At 43.6% G+C, this 21184-nt stretch overlaps 1 protein-coding gene across 1 annotated transcript in view; it reads left to right on the top strand.

Moving 5' to 3' along the window:
- Positions 1-21184, top strand: part of JAKMIP1 (janus kinase and microtubule interacting protein 1) — a 221141-nt gene that overhangs the window by 188788 nt on the left and 11169 nt on the right. Inside the window, exons 20-21 of the mRNA XM_025195098.1 lie at positions 2728-2805; positions 4451-4654. Coding sequence (XP_025050883.1) covers positions 2728-2805; positions 4451-4654 — 282 coding nt within the window. The remainder of the gene's footprint in view (positions 1-2727; positions 2806-4450; positions 4655-21184) is intronic.

A 21184-nucleotide genomic window follows, 5' to 3' on the forward strand; every position in this document is an offset into this window, starting at 1 on the left:
TGGTTAGAACCATAGTTTAGAACTGATGTCAGGCTCTGCCTTTGGCTTCCTGCAAAGGTTTCAACAAGTCTCTCCATGTCCCTGTGCCTTTCTTATATGTTGTTCTATGCATGTAAGATGTAAGTATGTTAAGGCACAGACTGTCCCTTGCACGGTACACACTGCACAGAATTTTGTAGAGAACCCAGCATAGTACAAATGATAGTAAAAAAAAAAAAAATAAATTGAAAAAGCAGATGGAAATTGGTTTAGTCTCCTCTAGTGTGGAGACCAATGGCTTGAAGTTGCAGAAAAATAGGTTTAGATTGGTATCAGGAAGAACTGCTTCACTGTTAATGCAGTGAGGCAGTAGACTAGACTGCCTAGGGAAGTTGGGGAATCTCCATCACTGGAAGCATTCAAGAGGTTAGATAGGCATTAACCAGGGATGATTTAGCAGTTATAGTTATGCCTATGCTCTACTGTGGGTACTTCCCATGCTTCTGGACTTTGCTAGTTGCCCCGTGGAGCTGGGAGATAGAAGAGAGCCTAAGACGGGGGTGGGCAAAATATGGCCCAGGGGCCGGATCCAGCCTGCCAGGCCATTCTATCCAGCCCATGGAGCCACTAAAAAAATTAGAAAATTAATATTTATTTGCTCCTAGCTGCCTGTCAAAGATGACAGGAGCCAGGGGCAGTAGGACCCAGGGGAGGCCAGTGTCAGGACCCAGCAGCAAGGCCTGCCCAGCCCTGCCCCCCCCGCAACCAGAAACCCCTGCCTAGCAGAGGTTTCTGGTCTGGGATCATGGGGCTATTCCTGCTTCCCTGTGCCAGAGCGGGAAACGCAGCTCTCCACAGCTTGCCAAAACTCGGTAAGTGGCCCTTCACCCAAAATAATGGCCCACCCCTGGTCTAAGAGATCCTGGGATCTCTTAGGTTTATTTAAATAATCTTGTAAGAGCAACAGGACATTGGCCACCATGGCCTCCCTGTTTTACCTGTAGGAGGTTAGGAGTTATGTCTTTGGTTTTGTCAGGGCTGACTCTGTAGTTTTTGCTAAGAGGTTAGACAATGGATGGATTGGATAGGGATGATGGTGCCTCATGCAGAGATTGGACTAGGCGACCTCTGGAGGTCCCTTCCAGCCCTACTTCTCTATGTTCTGTACTGTCATAGTCACAAAGGATGGTTTGTTTTTAATAGGGACATGCATTATTATAATTCCTTCTGGTGCTTAAACCCTCTTCAGACTGTCAAGTTGCTGGGCTAGGCAGATTTGTTTTAAGCCAAAAAAAAATTAAAATTAAATTGAAATTTATTCATAATTGCTGTTGATTGGCTAAATTCTATTCCTGTGTTTATGAGCATAAAATCCCAGAAATGTTATTGGGAACTGCATGTGCATCTCTGAGGCAAAATTCAGTCCAGCAATTGCAAGTAAAATTTGAAGTCAACCTGAATTACCTTTCTTCATTCAGCAATTTGTGAGCAACACAATGCTAGGGTATGTTTGGGAGTGGTTCTAATGCTACACTACAGCATCCATACTAGCCCATAGGCACATATTTTAATGAAGCATAAAATGAATAATTCTGTCTCATAGAATTATATTTAAATGCTTTTTACTTCAAATATTGAGGAAACAAAAAAGTTTATATTTGAACAAAGATGACACCTATAAATTGTAAATCAGACCAAATACCCTTTCTGCTTTCTGGACTACTGGTTTGTGAGCATAACAAAATATCTTGAATGGAAAAAAAGTTGGGCTATATTGTTTATCTGGTATGATGTGCTCGTTACATTTATACTTGTTAAAAATTTCAGAGTCCTTTCTCAGTGTAGTGACCAAATTCTAGCCCACAGAATACCTATAGATTTCTATTCTTTTTGGATGTCGAGTTCTACAAAATCCAATTTGTTTCAGTGACAGTTGCAATGATCCCTCATTAATACACAAGCAGCCAATAAACAACTGTGTGCAGTTCTTCAGAAACAAAGGTGCTACAGCAAAGTACAGTGAAAGGTCTATTGCCAGCTTCTGCAACTATTTGGGTAACGTCACTTAACCTTGCTGGGCTTCAGCCTCCCCATCTTCTTTGAAGGGCTCCTGCAAAGCTTAGAGCCAAATCTCCCTTCTGCCAAGGAAATGTACCTGAGAACTGGTGAGCACAGAGACCCTTTCTACCCTTTGCTAGCAATGAGACAGGATCTGTATCTTGCTTTGAGATGGGATCATGTACTCCACATTAGCTACTGCTTTCTCTTACACCTCTCCCACACAGTAGAGAGAGGTTTTGCTGCCTAAAGGACATGCCAGCCAGTAGACAGATTAAAGACTACAGCCTGACCTGTTTTAAGGCACATGTGCACTCAGCATCATGATTTGTGCCTTGTGCAGGTAATGTTTCTCATAATACACACACAACAGATATGTTTCACCTTTGTCCTCAGCCTTTGTGTGTACCTCCCTTGGGTAAAGGCAGGAATTTTCCCTTAAGTTTTGTGCAGCTTTAGAGATCATCAAAGATGTGTGAGATATGAAGATTAAAAAAAAATACATTAAAACTACTATTAATAATTCTAATGATTCAATTATTCTAACAATATATATGATCCTTGGCTTAAGATTCTCTGTTACTTTCATATTTAAGTGACTGAAAGCTCATATACAGAAGTGGTTAACATTATGATACTTTATGAGTTAGGATAAAAAACAAACCTTCCCTTATTTTTATTATTGCTCAGGACCTGTTCAGTAAACAGAAGGGTTATTTAGAGGAAGAACTCGACTACAGGAAACAAGCTCTGGACCAGGCTTACATGGTAGGAAAAGAACTATCATTAAATGTTCGCACTTGATCAGATTTCATAAAATAATTTAAAAAATGAACCTGGGTATTATCCTGCTAGATTAGGAAACCAAACATCATTTCAATGGAGTCAGATGGCATAGGAAATGAATTTAAAAGATAAGAATGGTCATCTTTTTGCACTGTAGTTTACTCCAAGATTGGTGGTAGAACTGTGGTTCCAGGAGCTGGGATAAGTGTGTGCAAAATTATTATGAGCTAAATATTCAGAAAATGTCTTTGGATTTTTTTTCAAGTGTTTTTTTCCAGCTATTTTATAAATACTTTCTGCTAACTGGTATCCAAAGTCATAAATATCTATTTCTTTCATGCTCCCTTCACTACACTATCCTCTTAGCCCTATTAAATAAAGATACAGGCTTGTTCCTTTTCTGACTGAGTGACAAATAAGGGAAATGCTCTGAATTATCTAGGCAGTAGCAAAATAGTATATCCAGCTTTTTAAGAATAATGAGATCTAAGGAAATGGCAGTAGTATGGCATTAAGGATTGTTTATGACTGTAAATACTTCAAACTGAAAAAAGATCACCAGGTTTTATAGTAGGTTATAGAGGATTCTCTTTCTAGTATCAGGACTATGGGCAAGCTATTTAACCTCTCTGTGCTACAGCTCACTCACCAGTAATACAACAGAGTTACCAACCACACAAAGGTGCTGTGAAGTTTAAAGGGATGCGGTCATGTAGTTTAGATCCAAATACTGTTGTTCTTTTCTGTTGTTCTTTTAAAATAAGGTCATATAAAACCTAATAGATGAATATCATAAGGATTTCTTTCTGTTTTATGTAGTCAGCAAAGTTTTCTGTTTTGGTTTATGTATTCCCTGTACTTTTTGCCTTGGAAATATTGCCTTGTTTGACATATACATGAGATTCTTAAAGTACAATTGGCTAGAAACTAACCAGAAACAAAGAGTATGATGGGTGATTATCTTCCCACACACATCCCTCAAGTACATGAGCATTTTTCTCTTCACTCTATGAAATGTCTGATTCTCTGCTTTTGCCTTTGATCCCCTTTCCAAGAGTCTATTTTGTTGCTTATGGGCACTCGAACAAAATGGAGTGAGGAAAACCTTGAGTAACAGCAGACTAGGATTGTAGGGTCAAGAGAGAGAAAGGCGTGGCAAGCTTTTTCTTGCCATGTGCAGTATGTTTGTGTGCAGATATTGCTTTTCATACTTTTCAAACGCTATGTATTGATTTAACAATCCAGCTGAAGGGAACCTCTTGGTTCCTTATAGCTCAGTCTTTTCAGTGGGGCTTGTCATGAACTGATCTAGAATTTGGCCTCTGGAAATACGCAGAATCTTGTTTTCCTTAGCATGCATTATGAACTCTGGTTAAATCTAAGAACCATTCATTCAACAGACTGCAACACCACGCCTGCCGTGTTAAGTCTCATGAGGTTGTGTGCACTGTGTATGGAATGCTCTTCACTGCTCACATGGTTGCTGCTTTTCTGCTGCCTAGTTGTGCCCATCCTCCGTTCTTTCCTTTTAGGCTTTGCTCACTGGCATTGTTTGTTGTGGTGTTGGGGATGTTTGCTTGCTGTACTCACATGTCAGCCTGTTTGTATGTGATTTGGGTTGCATTAGAGAATCCAGGAGCTGGAAGCCACGTTGTATAACACTCTGCAGCAGGATCCAGGAAGGCGGGCAAATGAGTCTCTGAATGAAGTGCAGAGGGAGGATTTGCGAGCTGCGGTGGAGAAGGTGCGGAGGCAGATCCTGAGGCAGAGCCGCGAGTTTGATAGCCAGATCTTGCATGAGCGAATGGAGCTGCTGCAGCAGGCACAGCAGGTAACTCACCCCTCATCCCTCCATCTCAGTGTTTCCACTGTTGTTGCCATTGTTGCCAGTACAACAGCACTTACTTCACTGTCACCTTGCTAACTTATGCCTAGTCTTGGTACATATTATTTGCATTGCTGTTACACCAAAAAGGCAAATCAAGATTTGGGCCCCACTTTTGTTGGGCACTGTATGCACATAAAATAAAACAGTCACCACGCTGCAGAAATAATAGTTTATGTCCACATCCTGCAACTTGTTCCCTATGAGCAGAAATACACTGGTTTCAATGGAGCTCTGCGTAGGCAGAGGGGGTTTACAGGTGCAAGTCTGAAAAGGGGCAAGATAAGGTCAGAGGAACTCAGTGTCTCTAGTGTGAGTTAAGCATGGTGTGGAGTACAGAGTGATGGCTTTAAAAATAAAAAATGAAGATTGGACAATTGCCAATCCTGAACAGGCAGGCCACTTGGCTAGTCCAGTGTATTTGCCTCCTGATTCAATTAGGAAAGTCCCCAGAGCCAAGACATTTTTAATATACTTTTCTAGGCATATTTGGGGAACTTGGGAGGTGGGCATGCTCCTGTCACAGCTAAGTATGGTCTTGCACTTATTTCCACGAGAAAGCCCCACGGTGGAATAGTTGAGGAAAGAGGCTAAGTCTGTTCCTCTGTTTTTAAGCATCGTAGAAGAATACTTAAAAAATGGAAGTATGTTTCCTCTTTAATCATTTTTGGAAAGCACAGACAAATGTCCAAGACTTCTGAAGCCAACGTATTCGGGTAATTGTAGCTGTGCAGATCTTGAACAGCCAAACCTCAGTTTCTAGCTGAGTTCATAACCAGTGTGCAAGTCTGTCCACAGTAAGGCTCTTGTCACTTTTTTAGGTTAATATTGATCTCTCTGATGCTGGTTTTCAAGGATAAGGGGATAGCTATAGTTTAGTTCAGATTGCCTTCCATTCTGATTAAATATGCAGGTTAGTGCTGAGAAGCAGCTATGTCAGCTTCACTCACCCAGCATCCTTGTCTGTGACTTCCATGGTACCAGGTTTAACCATTCTAAAAGCTAATATGCATATACTCAGGCTGTCTGTAGTCTTAAAGCAGTGGTGGATTCACCAAAAAACAGGAAGTTCTCTATAGTATTAGGTTTTGTAGCGTTATGTGTAACATAGACTGTTACGGGGAGGGGGGTGTCTATAGTAAGCCTGTGTGAAAAGGCTAGTATTCGCTTCTGACTTGATTGATTAGGGGGACAGTGATTTCGATTTGGTGATTTGAATCACTGCCCCAAATCGATTCAGCTGAATCTGATTCAGAGATTCAGCCACCGCTGCATCAGCCAAACCTCTGAGTCAAACAGGCCCCATCCCCTGCCCACTCTCCCAGCCCCAGCTCTTTAAAGAAAAAAAAAGAAAAGAAAAGCCTCATGGTGACTGACTGCCATGCAGGGGGCAATCCCCACTGCACCCCTCTGCCCTGTGCTGCAAGGGGGGGGGGCTGCATGGGGGGCTCTGCCATGAGCCCCCAGAAGCCCTGACAGCCACTGCAGCAGCCGGTGAGTGCGGTGCTTTTTGGTTTTTGTTTTTTTAAAGAACCAGGAGCTGGGGCTGGTTGGAGCAGCTATTGATAGGATTGGGAGAGTGAGTGGGGGCTGAGCCCCCCCGTGTACCACAGGGCAGTAGGGGACAGCGGGCATTGCCCCCCCTGTCTGGCAGCAGCCAGTGAGTGTGGGGCTTTTCTTTTTTTCTTTTTCTTTTTAAAGAGCTGGGGCTGGGCGGGGCAGCCATTGACAGGGCTGAGAGCGTGGACAGGGGTTAGGGGTAATTAGGGGGGTTGGGGGAGCAGGCAGGGGATGGGGCCTGGTGGGGATCCCCCCCACGGTCCTCTCCCCCCTCCTCTAGCCCCCTTTGCCCCCTACTTACTGGCATGAAGTCTGAGTCCAGCTCCTTGTGGTGTCAAGTGGGGACTCCAAATTCAGATTCAGAGATTTGGCCACTGAATTGGGCCGGACCTCCTCCAAATTGAATCAGCACCTGAAGCTTTGCACAGTGTTTAGGTCCTCTAGTATCCCATAGTACTCTGCTCTTTTCCCTCCCGCCTTAATGGGAATGGAGGGAGAGCAGCTGGCTGCCTGTCACAGAAATGCTGCTACTCCAGAGCAGGTGTCCTCACCCTTGCTACCCACAGGAGTGGTGGTGGGGCTCTTTGATAGATGCTGGTCTGGGTTCTGGAACATCAGCTTCAGAGATAGCTTGCCCTTTCCACTGTTGGGAACAGCAGTAGTTGTCAAACAGCCTCTGAATGCCAGCAAGGGAGAAGTCGGGTGGTCAATAGTTAGGCTACTGACAGACTTCCCTAGAGGTGGGGAAGCAAAGGAGCAAGCCCTTTTTTGTTCCCAGGCTGGAGCGTGTGCTTTTATAGCAGGCAAACTAGGAGATGCATATCTGCGCTGCCTCATAGCGCTCTGCTGTTATAGCATTGTGAAGTGCTGAGGCACACTAGTGCTACAAATGCATGCGTGTCCAAGGACCACGTCTCTCTCTCTCTGCCCCTCTCCCTCCCATGGGCAACTGGTGCCTCCTGAGTCTGGGGGGGCACCAGCAGGGCACGATCGGGGGGGGGTGTATCCCCCAGTGGCCAGCTGCTGGCTGGCGGAGCCAATTTCAGGGGGGGCACTAGCGCTCTCCCTACCCCCCTACCAGCTGGAGCACTCGCTGTCAGGGTGGCCATGTGCCCCCCCCTACCTCCCCTATGCATCGCCTATGCTCTCTCCATCTCTCTGCCCTCCCCCTCCCCCCGTCTGTCTCTCGGCTCACCCTTTGATAATTTATTACTCAGTTTATTGTTAGGGGCTATCTCTGGTGAGTAGGGACAAGCCCTGTTTCTTAACAAAACCATGTTCTTAGTTGAGGCCTCAACACTTCTAATGAACTGTACTTCAGTTGTCTTATAAGCAGTTGTCTGTTGCCATTGTCATTTACCCTTTTTAGCTACTGGAACATGGGGCTGTGGGTATTGTCTTGTATTAGCTGATGCTTCTATAGACCTTTGCCTTCTAATGAATGGAGTGTCAGACTTTCTAAAATTTGAGATTTTATCCCTGCCTGCATCCTGTAGTGAATATAATCCTTGATTCTGTTTATAGCTCCTGAAGGTTTTCTTCTAGCTCAAGCAATAGGGCCATTTGTTTTGGCATAGTGGGTTCTGAGTTCTTTCCCCAGTGCTGCCTGTCTACAGTTTAATTCATAATTGTGATGTATGTTTACAGCTCAGAGGTTTGTTACAGTGTAGATCGGGACAGTAATCCATGTTGCAGGAATTATAGTGGGCCATATAATGCCATCTGTTTTTAAGCAGAGCTTCTCATTGCACTCACTCAGGAGTTTTAAGTCATGAGGGAGGTTTACTTAAAAATCAGTGGGTAGAAATGGTACGCTGACAGGAAGCTGTATGAATATTATGGAGGGATTCATCTTGAAGCACGCATACCTAGCATTATATACTCCAGAGCACCTTTTAAAGGACCAAAGGTTCAAATGACAGCCCCAAAACTCCCCTTGCCAAATAGGCTTTTTTTTTTTTTTTTTGATGAAACACTAAATCTGAAATCTATTAAATTAAATGTAAACATGTTAGCGCCCTTTCTATCCTCAAATAATATTATAGAGTTATAGTCATGCTGCTAGAGTTAGAATAGGTCAGCATTTCCCAAATAAACTCTTATTTGCAGGTACTGATATGACATACTGTAAAAAATGTAAATTTGAGGCAACTTGGTATAGATCATTTTAGAACACATCTTGTTTGGCTGTGCAGATTCCAAGTCAAAACATATTGGCCATGTCATTGGCCATTAGGGCTGTGCAAAACAGCACTCTTCCATTTTGACTTGCGTTTTGATGTTTTGACAGAACAGAATTTCGTTTTGAATTTCATTTCGATTTGAAACCGCTGTTCCATTTTGTTTTGTTGAAAAAGTTCCACTGTTTCAATGTTTCACCCATAGGCTATAATGGGGAAGCTTGAAACAGCTATAACTTTGTCCTTTCTGGCCTGATTTGGATGAACTTGCAGGAATGATAGCCCCTTCTGAGGGCATGAAGCCTGCCACATTTCAAGGAGATAGATGCAGGGGTTTGGGGGAAATTGCACCTCAAGCTGTGGACAGCAGAACTCATGACATGGGTAACACAGTGTGTGGTAAGGCACATCAGGGTGAAAGCTGCAGGCCTGCTAGCTCCTGCTGAGGCCATGAAGCCTGCCAGCTATCAAGGAGATCGGTGCAGGGGTTTCAGGGAAACTGCACCTCAAGCTGCTGAGAAGCAAAACTTGTGATATGGATGACGCTGTGTGTGTGTGTTAAGGCACAGGAGGGTGAAAACTGCAGGCATACTAGCCGCTGGTGAGGCCCTGGAGCCTGCCAGCTTTCAAGGAAATAGGTGTAGGGGCTTCTGGGTTCTGGGGCCCTGCAACTCTGGCTCCTGACAGGCAAAACTCATGACATGGGTGCTTGTGGGACTGTGTCTGTCTTGGGGCACACAGGGGTGAAAACTGCAGGCCTGCTAGGCTCTGCTGCAGCCACAAAGCCTGCCAGCTGTCAAGGAGATCGGTGCAGGGGGAGTCTGGGTTCTGGGGCCCTGCACCTCTAGCTGCTGACAGGTAAAACCCATGACATGGGTGGGTGAGTGTGTGTATTAAGATGTGCCCTCACTCAACTGACACCAAGGCAGAAAGCACGGCAGTTCAAACAATGCTGCCTTTTATGCAGGTTTTCCATCCCTCCCCCAGAGCACTGGGATTGGAAGGGACCTCAGGGAAGGATGACAGTCAGTGGCCAGCTATACAGTCAATAATGAGCGCACTTCTCTCCCCCTTCCCTTCTTTTCCCCCCTCTTTTCCCCCCCTCCCTCTCCTTCCTTTAGTTTCTGTTTCCCTTCAGGCAAGCCCAGCTTGAGCTTTGAAACTCAAAACGTTTTGAAAATTTCAAAACATTTCGACTTGCCTCGTTTCGTTTCGAGGCTGTTTCAAAGCTCTCTTGCTGTATCAAGCTCGAAACGAGTTGAAACAGCATTGAAATGAAAGTGCTGGTGAAATTTTGCATAGCCCTATTGGCCATGCATGTTCAGCACCTCTTAAAATTGGGCTCTATATTTTTGGAAAGTGGTGGTGGTCGTTGTTGCTATTATTTGCTCTTGCATAACTCACATGTGGCTCCACAGTGAACAAAAATATATCTGTGCTTTGTGCTGCAGAAGTCTTCAAGCTTTTGGATGGACAGATTTGGAGGCGTTTTTATGAATTAATTACTTGTTGGCAGTTACTAACTCCTATTTGTTCTGCACTGATAGACACTTTCATTCTTTAGCAAAAGGTATCGCTATAGCACTAACTAGCCACTGATTTATCTGAAGTCTTTGTAGAGTGATTGTCATCTTATGCCAGTGGTTCTCTACCCTTTTAAACTCAAGGCACCCCTTGATGAATTCAGGGCATCCGTTGATAGACTTGAGGTACCCCTCAGAACATACCAGCTCCTAGTCTTCACTCATTTTTTTTAACTACAGAAAAATACTAGAGCAATTCCAGTGCAAAGAACTCAGACCACAACAAGTCAGAATGTTTTCAACAGTGTGGATTCCTATTTGAAATTTCTGGGTTTATCTTGGAATCATACCTGCAAATGTAATGGTGCTACATGGTGTGGCATTCTGCACCCCCCTTGAAAGGATCTTATGGCACTCCAGGGTGCCACATCACCCTTGTTGAGAATCACTACCTTGGGCTACATTCAGAGTCTTGCATCCATATGCTAAGAGCAGAGCATGTGACATTGAGCTTTAGAACCTAGCAAAGATTTAATGTTTTAAATCCCATATTTTTAGCCCTATATTCTGAGAAGGGAAATAGGGGTGTGAAAATTTAATAACAGGGTAAGACGATAAGGACTATCTCTTGGTTGACAATTTTGGCATAAACACCCTAGTCATTTGGGTCTGACTATTTTCAGTGATGGAATAGGAGATAGAATCTTGTCATTCAGGGTGAACACGCTTCTTAAATAAATGGCTTTAAAAATATTTGTGGCTCCTTTTGCGGATAGTGCATAATGCTGATAACTCAGTCGTTCTGCACTTATTAGTACCACTTAAAAAATAAGATGTACAACAATAATGTCACAGGATAATTTTCATATTAACATTCTCCACTGTACCACTAATACCTGCCGTCAGTACCTTTGCCTCGTTGTTAATTCTGCTGCAGAGCAGGATTGAGAAGAATGTGGTGGCACCATTATGGGATGGCAGAATATTATTTAGTTCTAGAGAAACTTTAAGAGAGTCTATAACAGAAATTTCATGTAGTAATTCAAGGCTCTGAAATGGGCTTTCAATTTCCCCAAGTCTGTAGAAGGCCTGGTCCCTTCTGTAATCCTTTTTCCTCCCGTCTGACCAGGCCTGCTGATCCTGGGAGAATAACTTCAGCTTTCTCTTAATCTGAAGGATTTCAGTTTTCAAGGCAGCTTTATCGCTTGATGTAAAGATGATCCTCTGGTGGAGGAAGCTAAGTGAGCTCTCTGCTCCCCCAGTAAGTGACCCTTAACAATATGGTAGATAGAGGAGAAATGGCAGGATATGTGGCAAGTGAGTGGAATAAGGGTAGGTCTATTTGTGTCTCAAATAAAGTGAGCTGCTCTTTGAAAGGACTTTGGCAACTTAATGTGAAATGGACATGTTCTCTGTGGAGGGGCACTGAGTCTCATAGCAAAATGTTCTCCTCAGAAAACAGTTACTATTTATCTAGCACAGGGATGGGCAAAATATGGCCTATGGGCCAAAGCCAGCCTGCCAAGCCATTCTATCCAGCTTGTGGGGCCCCTAAAAAATTTAGAAAATTAATATTTATCTGCCCATGGCTGTCAGTCAAAGACGACAGGATCCAGGGGCTGTAGGGCCCAGGGAAAGCCATGGCAGGACCCTGTAGCAGCAAGGCCTACCCAGCCCTGGCCCACCCAGAAGCCTCTACCTAGCATAGCTTTCTGGCCTGGGACTGTGAAGCTGTTTGTGCCTGCATGTGCCAGAGGGGGGAAATTCAGGTAAGAATGGGGGAGGTGGGGAGGCAGGGAAGGGCTGTGGGCGATCACCCCAGTCCTCAGGGCTGGGCTGGCTCCTGCTGAGACCTGCCATCATGGCCATTCAGCCAGGAGCCATGTGGTACAGGAGCAGCTGGTAGGCAGGCAGGAAGGTGGAGAAACTGGTGGCAGGGTGGGGGGAATGGAAATGAGCAGGCATGTGGGAGCACAGGGCCTGTGCCGGTGTTCTGGGGCCAGTTCTGGCAGGGCCCAGAGTGGGGCAGCAGGAGTGTGGGGTGCAGGCTGGCAGGAATCTATGGAGGCTGCCAGCATGGAAAAAGGGGAGCTGGCTTAGCTCCATAGAGCCCCTGCCGGCTGCAACCCCATACTCCTGTAACCCCACTATTGGCCCCACTGGCACTGGTCCTGGGACACTGGTGTGAGCACTGCACTCCTGTCTGGCTGTCACTGTGCTCCCATGCACCTGCTCACTCCTAGTCCCCACAGTACAGGCAGGGACCAGTGCATGCGGCCCCAACCCCATGCTTGCCTGTCTAGGTTGAGCAGTGGCAGCACAGGACAAACTGCTGCTCAGTGTGGGGGGAAAGCGTCCCCTCCCTTCCTCACTGGTGCTTTCTGGTGCAGCCACCCAAAGCCCATGTGGGGCTGCCCTGCATCTCCACTGCATTACCACCACCTCTGGGCTGCTGCACGGGGCAGTGATGGCAGCACAGAGCAGACTCAGGGCAGCCCTGTGTGGGCTGTGTGTGGCTGCACCAGGAGGCACCAGCAGTGGGATGGGGAGGGGCTGATTTCCCCCCATGCTGAGCAGCATGTTTCTCTCCCACACTACCGCTGCTGAGCCTGGGCCCCAGTGCCAGGTCCAGGCTCACCCATCCAGGCAGAGCGGCAGCCGCAGCTGGGCAGAAACTGCTGCTTGGCATGAGGGAAGTGGCCTTTTCCTATTGCTACTGCCAGGAAGTTTTTGGTGTGACCACCCGGAGCCCATGTTGCTCCAGGCTGCCCTATGGCTCCATCACTGCCACCTCGGGGCTGCCCAGTGCGGCAGCAGTGACAGTGTGGAGCAGCTGCAGGGCAGCCCAGAGGCAGCAGTGACAGAACTGCAGGGCAGCTGCACCAAAAACTGCCTGGTGGTGGTGAGGGACAGGGACCTCTTCCCCCATGCCAAGTAGCAGCTTGTGCCCAGCTGCTGCTGCTCAGCCTGAACTGGCAAGCCCAGACCCTGCGCGGGGCATCCAAGGTCACGGCTGTGTCCGTTTGTCCCAGATGCTACCGCTGCATGCACAGGGGTGGCAGGACACCCCTGGTGGGCAGTGCGGAGTGGGCACAGGGCATGCTGGGGCTGCATGCTGTTGGCAGTGGCAGGGAGGCACTGCAGGGCACTTGGACTCTGGGCTCTTGTGGTGTGGGGGTGGGTGCTGACCGGCTCATGGGGGCTCCCATGCACACCACACATACCCTCAAACCCTTCCCACAAACCCCACAGCCACACCCTCCCCAACACATAATCACATACCCCACAAATACTATACCCATACACACACATCCCCACAACCCCCCCCAAACCCACCCATCCACAGCTTACCACAAACCCTACATCCACCTACCTATGGGTGGTACCCCCAACACCCCTGCACACCCCACACACTATACAAGAGTAAATCTGCATTTTGAGCTATTATGCACTCACTTTTACATATACAACACAAATGCACACAAATCAGGACACAAATATTTTTAAAATTAAATTAAAATATATTATAATGGTTGTTTGATTTTTTAGTATATAATTTGGGGTTTTGTTCCCATTCGAAGATGGCAAATCATCTTCACCAAAGGAGTACATCCAGGGGCAAGGGTGGGGAGTTCTGGTGGCAAAGGTCAGAGGTTAAGGGTGGGATTTCTAGTCCCAAGATGGCAACCAGGGGGCAAGGCACATGTCAAGGGGTGGGGCTACCCACGCAGCCCTCAACAGCTTACCAAAACTCAGTAAGCTGCCCTGCACCCAAAATAATTGCCCATCCGTGACCTAGCCAGAGGTGTGTCGTGGAGTGGAAAGAGGGAGAGGAGCAAAAAGGGTAACCTTCTACAATTCTTCAAATGCCTTTTGATCTAAACACAAGGACTGATTTCTCAGTCATCAAATATTGGCTTTGCTCCTAGTAAATACATTCGAAATATAGTTTATGGAGTTTGGGTACATTCAATATATTTCACTATGGCAGTATTGTGTCATCTTGAGAATTTGGGGATGTATATGCATAAGACTCATTAGCATATTAAAAGGCTCATTCATGTACATCTACTGTGCTTTAAGGAAATCAGATCTCTATAGATCCAAATTACATGCACAGTGTAATTATATCTGCTCATTAAGACATTCCTGGCTTTTATTAAACATGCAGATTTGGGGCCAGATCCTCACCTAGTGCAAACTGGTGTTGCTCCATTGAATTCTGTGGATTCTCATTGATTTCCACCAGCCTTTATATTTGTAGGAGGCAAAATATGTTAATTAGAAATCTGTTGTGAGCAGCTTGTGATATTTGCTTCTAGCAGTAGGGTGTGGGCATTCCAACTGCTCCTACTGCCAAAAAAACAGTGTCTTGTTACGTTGTTGTGCTGTTTGGCTCTCTGAAAGCCAGTGGCATGCATATTGTTTGTGTGGAGAGCTTCATTGAAAAGAATTTAATTGCACCTTTGCCAGTTCTGTGACAAGATTGTTGCGTATTTGGCAGTTTTCCAGAGTCACTACAAAGATTTTGTTCGGAGGAATAATTTGGGGTATAGGAAGCTTCAAAGTAAATAAATGTTGAATGGAAAGGGACTATCATGTTGTAGCTACAACATTGAATAGGAAAGCAGTTGCATATAATGCAATGTAATTAGTAACTAAAACAAAGGTAGCAACAATAAATATCATTTAATAGAGCATCTTTAATAAAAAAAAAAGCTACATCTATAAATACCCAGTAACTATAATATATTAATTTACTGAAATGAACACATTTTTCAGGGTAGATTTTTCCCACTCTGAGTTGCACTGCATAAGACCTTACTTTGTAAGCATTCCCACTGTTTTGATTAAGGCTGCTTCTGGAGTAAGGATGTATGTAATGTGAGCAGAATCTGGCTTTTTATTAGGATTGATTAATTCAAAACATCCACAAACAGAAGTCTAATAGAATTGGTATAACAGTATAATTTTTTTTCTTTCCTGTCAAAGAGAGGGCTAGAAAATCCTTAAGGTACAGCCAATTGATATGCACCCAGTTCCAGAAATGGTTGCTGTCAGTCGGAGAGTGAGACAGATTTATTAATGCAAAACAGTAATTTCCCCCAGCAATCTCATCTGTTCATCTTCCTTTTATGAAATCTTCAGAGAAAGAAGGAAAGCGATATATCTGTCACCTCCTCACTCCCTACATACAAAATGAAGGGCATTTCATAAAATATCTAGAATAGATATTTGAGGTTAGCTCCAGTTTTGCAGAGGGAAAGAATATTAAAATATATCCAGGAATAACATTTTTTACTATCCCAGACATAATACATATCCTAAGGTGGAAAGCTAAGATAATCAGCACTCCCAACTATAAATGATTTAACCAGGTTTACTTTAAAAAGTGGATTTAGTCATACAACTTCAGTAGTACATCACATTCTGTAGTACATCACAATTAAGGAAGGAAGTTACTCTTGAACGGATCTGAGCAGAATATGAAGAATTATTCTCATTCTGCACAACAATGGCTATATCCCCAAGCTGCTATCTCATAGATAGCTTTACTTTCAAATGTAGTAATAAGTAAGGTCCCTACTTCAGAAGTAGATGCTACTATATCTTAATTTCTGTTAGTCTGGTCATTATGTTAAGATAAGCGAAATTAGAAATCAAATTTTTCTGTCTCTCTTCTTGCTTCTGGTTTGATGAGCTCTTCTATTTTACCTTCAGAGTCAAACAAGATATCTGTGTATGAGATTCCAAAAGCCATTTTCCTACAACAGTCAGAGTAAGTGGATCCTGTCTGGGAAGAAGGCATTGCTCCTTTCACATCCATCAGTGAAGGAGGCTAGTTTATCAGATCTATGGGGCTAGATATCTCCTTGCATATTCAAGAATTCCAACACCCCATGTGTTCAGAATGCAAACTTGGGTTTTAATGGTTTCTCTTTTTCTTTTTGTGCTTAAAACCTGATACAGAGGCCTTGGATTTACTTCCTTTAGCACTGAACAAGTCCAGACGCATCTCAGGTGAATTTAGCTACTGCTCTTCTCCACTTGCCTACATAATGAGTTAAAGCTGATGGAGCATCAATTTTTTTTCAGTTATAGTCATTAATCTGTTTTTATTAGTAGGACACAATATAATAAAGGGGAAAATGTAAGTACCTTACTTGCCCAAATTTGTAGAGCAGCATAATCTCAATTAATTTAGCAATGGATCCCAGCTAACTAAATCTAATTCTGTCCAAATACCAGCCTTGAACATGCTTTTCTCATCCGAAGTAAAGCAATACAATAGGTGATAAGCTTTGGAGCTAGCTATTAATATGCTGGTATGCACTTCTTAACCCTCATACTCACAGGGCTTTTAGTATCTTCCCTTCCATATCCTGATGCCTCTTATCTTAGAATGTTGCTATATTTTGCTATTGGGTTTAAGAAAGATCATTGTAGTAAGGTTTTGGTATTGATGAGGAGTTTAAGTCTCATGTAACTACCTTTAATTTACATGCTTCAAACATACCATGGTTGTTTTAATAACAGTTATCTTGCATTCTCTACAAAGAAATCTGAGCTGAGCATTTCTAATCTTTAGTGCTACTAGAATAAGCCATTCATAATACAGATGAGTTATTAGATAGATAAAAGCCAAATTTACTTGCTACAGCAGTCCCTTATTCTACAATCCCTTCATTGTACACCTGACTTGAAAGTTTATATTTTTGATCAATCCTGCTTTCATTACTTATTGTGAGGCTTGTCAGCACTCTGAATTGATCTCCTGGGTGTGGTCCAGTAACTACAAAGCATGTGCAAAAACAGTCTGCCCATTCTATCAGTATTTCAGTGCTAAACGACCTCTGGAGGGATTTGGGAATTCCCGGAAATAAAATTCTAAGGGAGTTTGTGCTGAAGAAAACTTGAAGTCTCCATTTTTGGAAATAGTGGCTGTGTCTACAGGTGTGCTTAACTGCACAGTAGACTAATTTGCTGCTGGTATAGCATCACAGTCTACATGTGATGCTATTAGACTGCAACGAAGTAATTTTCACTGTTGTAAGAGAGTACTGTTGGGCATGTGTAAATGCTGACCTGGGCATACATTGCATTCAGTCAGCCCGGGCAGCAGGGGGCCAGATCCTTGTCTGTTGCCTAGCCACATGGCTCTGCTCTTTGGGCACTCTCATGCTCCAGCCCACCCCTCTGCCACTTGACACCCTCTGCCACTTGACACCATCTCCTGGAGCCTGGGGCTGATCCCTTGGGGCTGCTCCACCCCAGCTCAAACTACTGCGCTCTGTGGCGCGCATGTAAATGCTATGCCTGGGAGCAATTAACTCTGGTGTGAACCGAACTGGAACTTATCACGTTGCCTTGATGGTGCTTGTAGATGTACCCACTGAGTACCGAAGCTCCAAGTATAGTCAGTGGAAGAAATCCTAGGGAGCTGGCAATTTTAAAAACCAGGGTCTTATTGTTATTGTTATTTTAAAGTTCTGATAATGCAAAGATTTATTTTTGGAAAATCCAATAATTTTCATACCTATGCATAATGGTAAATATGGCTTCATTAAGAAAGTACTGTTCAAGTACCTGAATGAAAATAATTCTAAATTAAATACTAACCAATGCTAACCAATTTTTGTTCTATTGGCATACAATGAGTATCTTAACTTTTCCATAATTTTAAGAAGCTCAACTTTATTTCTGTTTCTGAAGTCCAGCAGTTTATATATAGATGTAATTATCCTGAAAATTGAACTGGTATCGTGCAAAGTAATGTATTTGTTGGTATTCTTGTGTTACTGTATTTACTCAAGTATGAGACAAGTTTCTTTTTCCTCTGGTCAGCATGCAGGGAAAAAACCCTCATCTTAAAATCACATATGAAGTAGAGTGGGGAGCAGGCAGCTGCTGTGTCTCTGACTCTGGCCCTGAGCCTGGGTTGGGGCCAGAGTCAGACCCACAGCAGCCTCCTGCCCCTCCTTCTGCTTTCCCTCTGCACCTTCTGCAGCCCCACCCATCCCTAGAAGAGGAGGTGACTGGGGACCTGGAGGGGCAGAGACTGGAGGGAGCAGGAGGGGAACTATGGGGAGCTGAGGGTGGGGGGGAGTGCAGGTGGCAGGCAGGCAGGCTGCGGAGGAGAAGTGGATAGAGCAGAGGGCAAGAAGTGCATTGGGGGAGGGAGTCAAGACAACCCTCCAATACTTAGATTCTATAACTGGAAAATTATAGCAAATTTATAAATATTCCATATATAGGATCTAATTATTGGGGGGTTGCCTTGTATTTAGGGATGTCTTATGTTCAAGTAAATATGGTAATATTAATTTAATAATATATTTATGGCATAAATTAAAGGGGCATCAATACTAATATGAAGCTATATGAGTAATTAGGTATACAATAAAGTGCAGCAAATAGTCCAATATCAGCTTGTGACAAAAATGATCATTGAAGATGAGTTGTGTTAATAAACATTAGGGGTGTGCGAAGTAGGCTGTATTCGATTGGGATTTGGCCTGATTTGGGGGACAGTGATTCAATTAGCTGATTTGGATATCTGTCCCAGTTCAATTCAGCCAAATCTGAATCTGGAGATTTGATTCTGATTCGGAGAATCAGCGATTCAGTCATAGACACAGCTTTATATGTTTTTTCTATCTACCTTGAGGTATCAGGTGTGGCTCGGGAACACTGAGATGCTGGGGCAGATGGAGCATCCCACAGGAGCATGGGCAGGTCCCCTGCGCTCAGCGGCAGACCTGGAAGTGGACCGGAAGTACTGGTGCCTCCTGGGTCTGGAAGTACTTCCGGTCCACTTCCAGGTCCACCGCCAAGCATGCAAGGGACCCCCTCCTCCCCCACTGCACTCCCTGGCTCAGCGATTGGCTATGGGGGATCCCAGGTGCCCCTCCAGACCCAGCAGGCACCAGTTGCTCAGCGGTGGACCTGGAAGTGGACCAGAAGTACTGATGCCTCCTGGGTCTGGAATTACTTCTGGTCCACTTCTGGGTTCATGGCCGAGCTCACGGGGGACCCCCACCACGGTCTCATGGGACGCTCCATCTGCCCCACCATCTCAGCATTCACGAGCTGCGACTGGTACCTTGAGGTATGTAGAAAAAACATATAAAGCTGTCTGTGGCTGAATCATTGAATCTCTCTGAATTGATTCAGAGGCTTTGAATCAGAGAGATTAAAGGGTCTCCTGATTCAGTTTGGATTTTGGAGATTCAGCTGCTGAATTGGGCTGATTATCCAAATCGAATCAGCGACCAAAGCTTTACACAGCTTTAATAAACATCATATGTACTACCAAGACAAATGTAGCATAACATGTCAATTTTTGTACAATGAAATGCATCCATGGAGATCCTGAAAGATTCATTCTATTTAGGAAGACAAGCAGGAACTAAAGATGCATAATAAAGATTAATGAGAATAATGCTCTTACTTTAGTAATAATTAAATGGATTTTCTTGGTAGGGGTTGCAGTAGAGAGGAAGGAATAGAATTAAATTACCTGCTACATAAATAAAGAACTGTAATTAGATTCAGGATGGTAGAGTATGTCCAAAATGCTGTCTTGTTATTTTGTCTGTATGCTTAAAATTATCACAAGTTTTGGTTCTTTAAGCAAAATAAGAGGACACCCAGTATAATATGAAGTAGTGCTATTATTTGAATCCTTGTTGTCCTACCTAAAGGGGGAAGAGAAGAATAGTTTAATAATTGAGGGCCCTTGCAAGGGACTGAGCCCATCTTGAAAGGTACTATGCCTTCTTATCTTGTGTTGAAGTCAGCTTTGAATAATCAAGTCCAAAGAAGCAGAGCACATGCATCTGTTTTTGTGAATGGAAGATATAAAGAAAGTGCATCAGGAAAGTCTTGAAGCTTCCCTGATGTACAGCATGCAGTACTGAAATATTTATAAAGTAACGATTTTCCGATGATGTCATCATCTAACAGAGCTACTTGGACCAGAACATGCCATTTAATACACAATATATTGACCCAAAACATTAAGATGGAGTCAATTTAGATTTGCAAGTTGTTAAACAGATGTATTAGATGTGTGTTACGAGAGAGTTAAACAAGCTTAGTTTAGGAGATGTAAATAAAAAACAACTGTTATCACCAGCAGGCAGAAAGAATGGTATGTATTTCTATAAATGAAGTTTACCCATCAGTTTAGCAATATGAGTAATTACTAAAGACAAATCATTTTGTCATAATCTTTGTTATCCTGTGTCTGAAATATCTAGGTCTTTACATTTCTACTGAAAATTATTCTTTATTGAACATTATTAAAGATCTAACACATGTTCATTACCATTGTTAAGCCGCTAAAATGAGAGGATAGCAAAAGAAAATAAAGTATTGCTTCTTACCATTTTTCAAGGGTAAAACATTTCCCTTGTTAATTTCTGCTTCAGAATTAGAGGCGTTCTTGAGTGCATGTTGGATGCAAAGTATTATTTGTCTTTGAAATAGCCCATCCATAGTGCATAGCCTGTAAATGTGCATCAAACAGAACCTTTTCAGCGTTTCTGAGCTGAGGCCTTAAGCAGCTTAGCAAATCCTTCTTTGTCTGCTTTGTGCTAAAATTACCAAATTGTTTTCTTGGACTTGCTGATGAATGTAAATCCAATAAGAATGAGTCATAGGAACTTGCAAGGTGATTTCTTTCCCCCTAATTAGTACATTCTTATGTTTTCTGTTTTCCTAATACAGCAGCATTGCTAAGATAATGTTTCATAACCAAACTAACTGATCTTGACCATGATTTTTCTTAGTGTTCCAGTACTTGTTAAGATAGGAAAGTAGGTTATTTGATGCAAGACACAAAGGGAATGAACACCTTGGCTTAGCACCAGGTCTATGCAGTCATTGGACTTACATATATGAACACGCACACACACATCTTCTACAGCACCTTCTACAGTTTGGGAGTAATATAGTAATCTAGAATAAATGTTCATCTGCTGTGCTAGGATAAATTAAGCAGGTGCTAAGAGAGAGACAAAAATGGCAACATCGAGAAACAATAAACTAAGGGGAATGTCACTTGAGAAACCATCTCAGTCTGGCTGTTCTGGCTTAGGGCATATCCTGTGTAGTGAAGAAGAAAACATAGCAGGAAGAGTAAGATGAAAACTGTGAAAGGAAGAAAAAAGCCAAGGTTGAGAAGGATGGTTATAGTCGGGGAAAAATGT

Source organism: Alligator sinensis, unplaced genomic scaffold (genome assembly GCF_000455745.1).
Source record: "Alligator sinensis unplaced genomic scaffold, ASM45574v1 scaffold421_1, whole genome shotgun sequence".
Lineage (NCBI taxonomy): Eukaryota > Metazoa > Chordata > Crocodylia > Alligatoridae > Alligator > Alligator sinensis.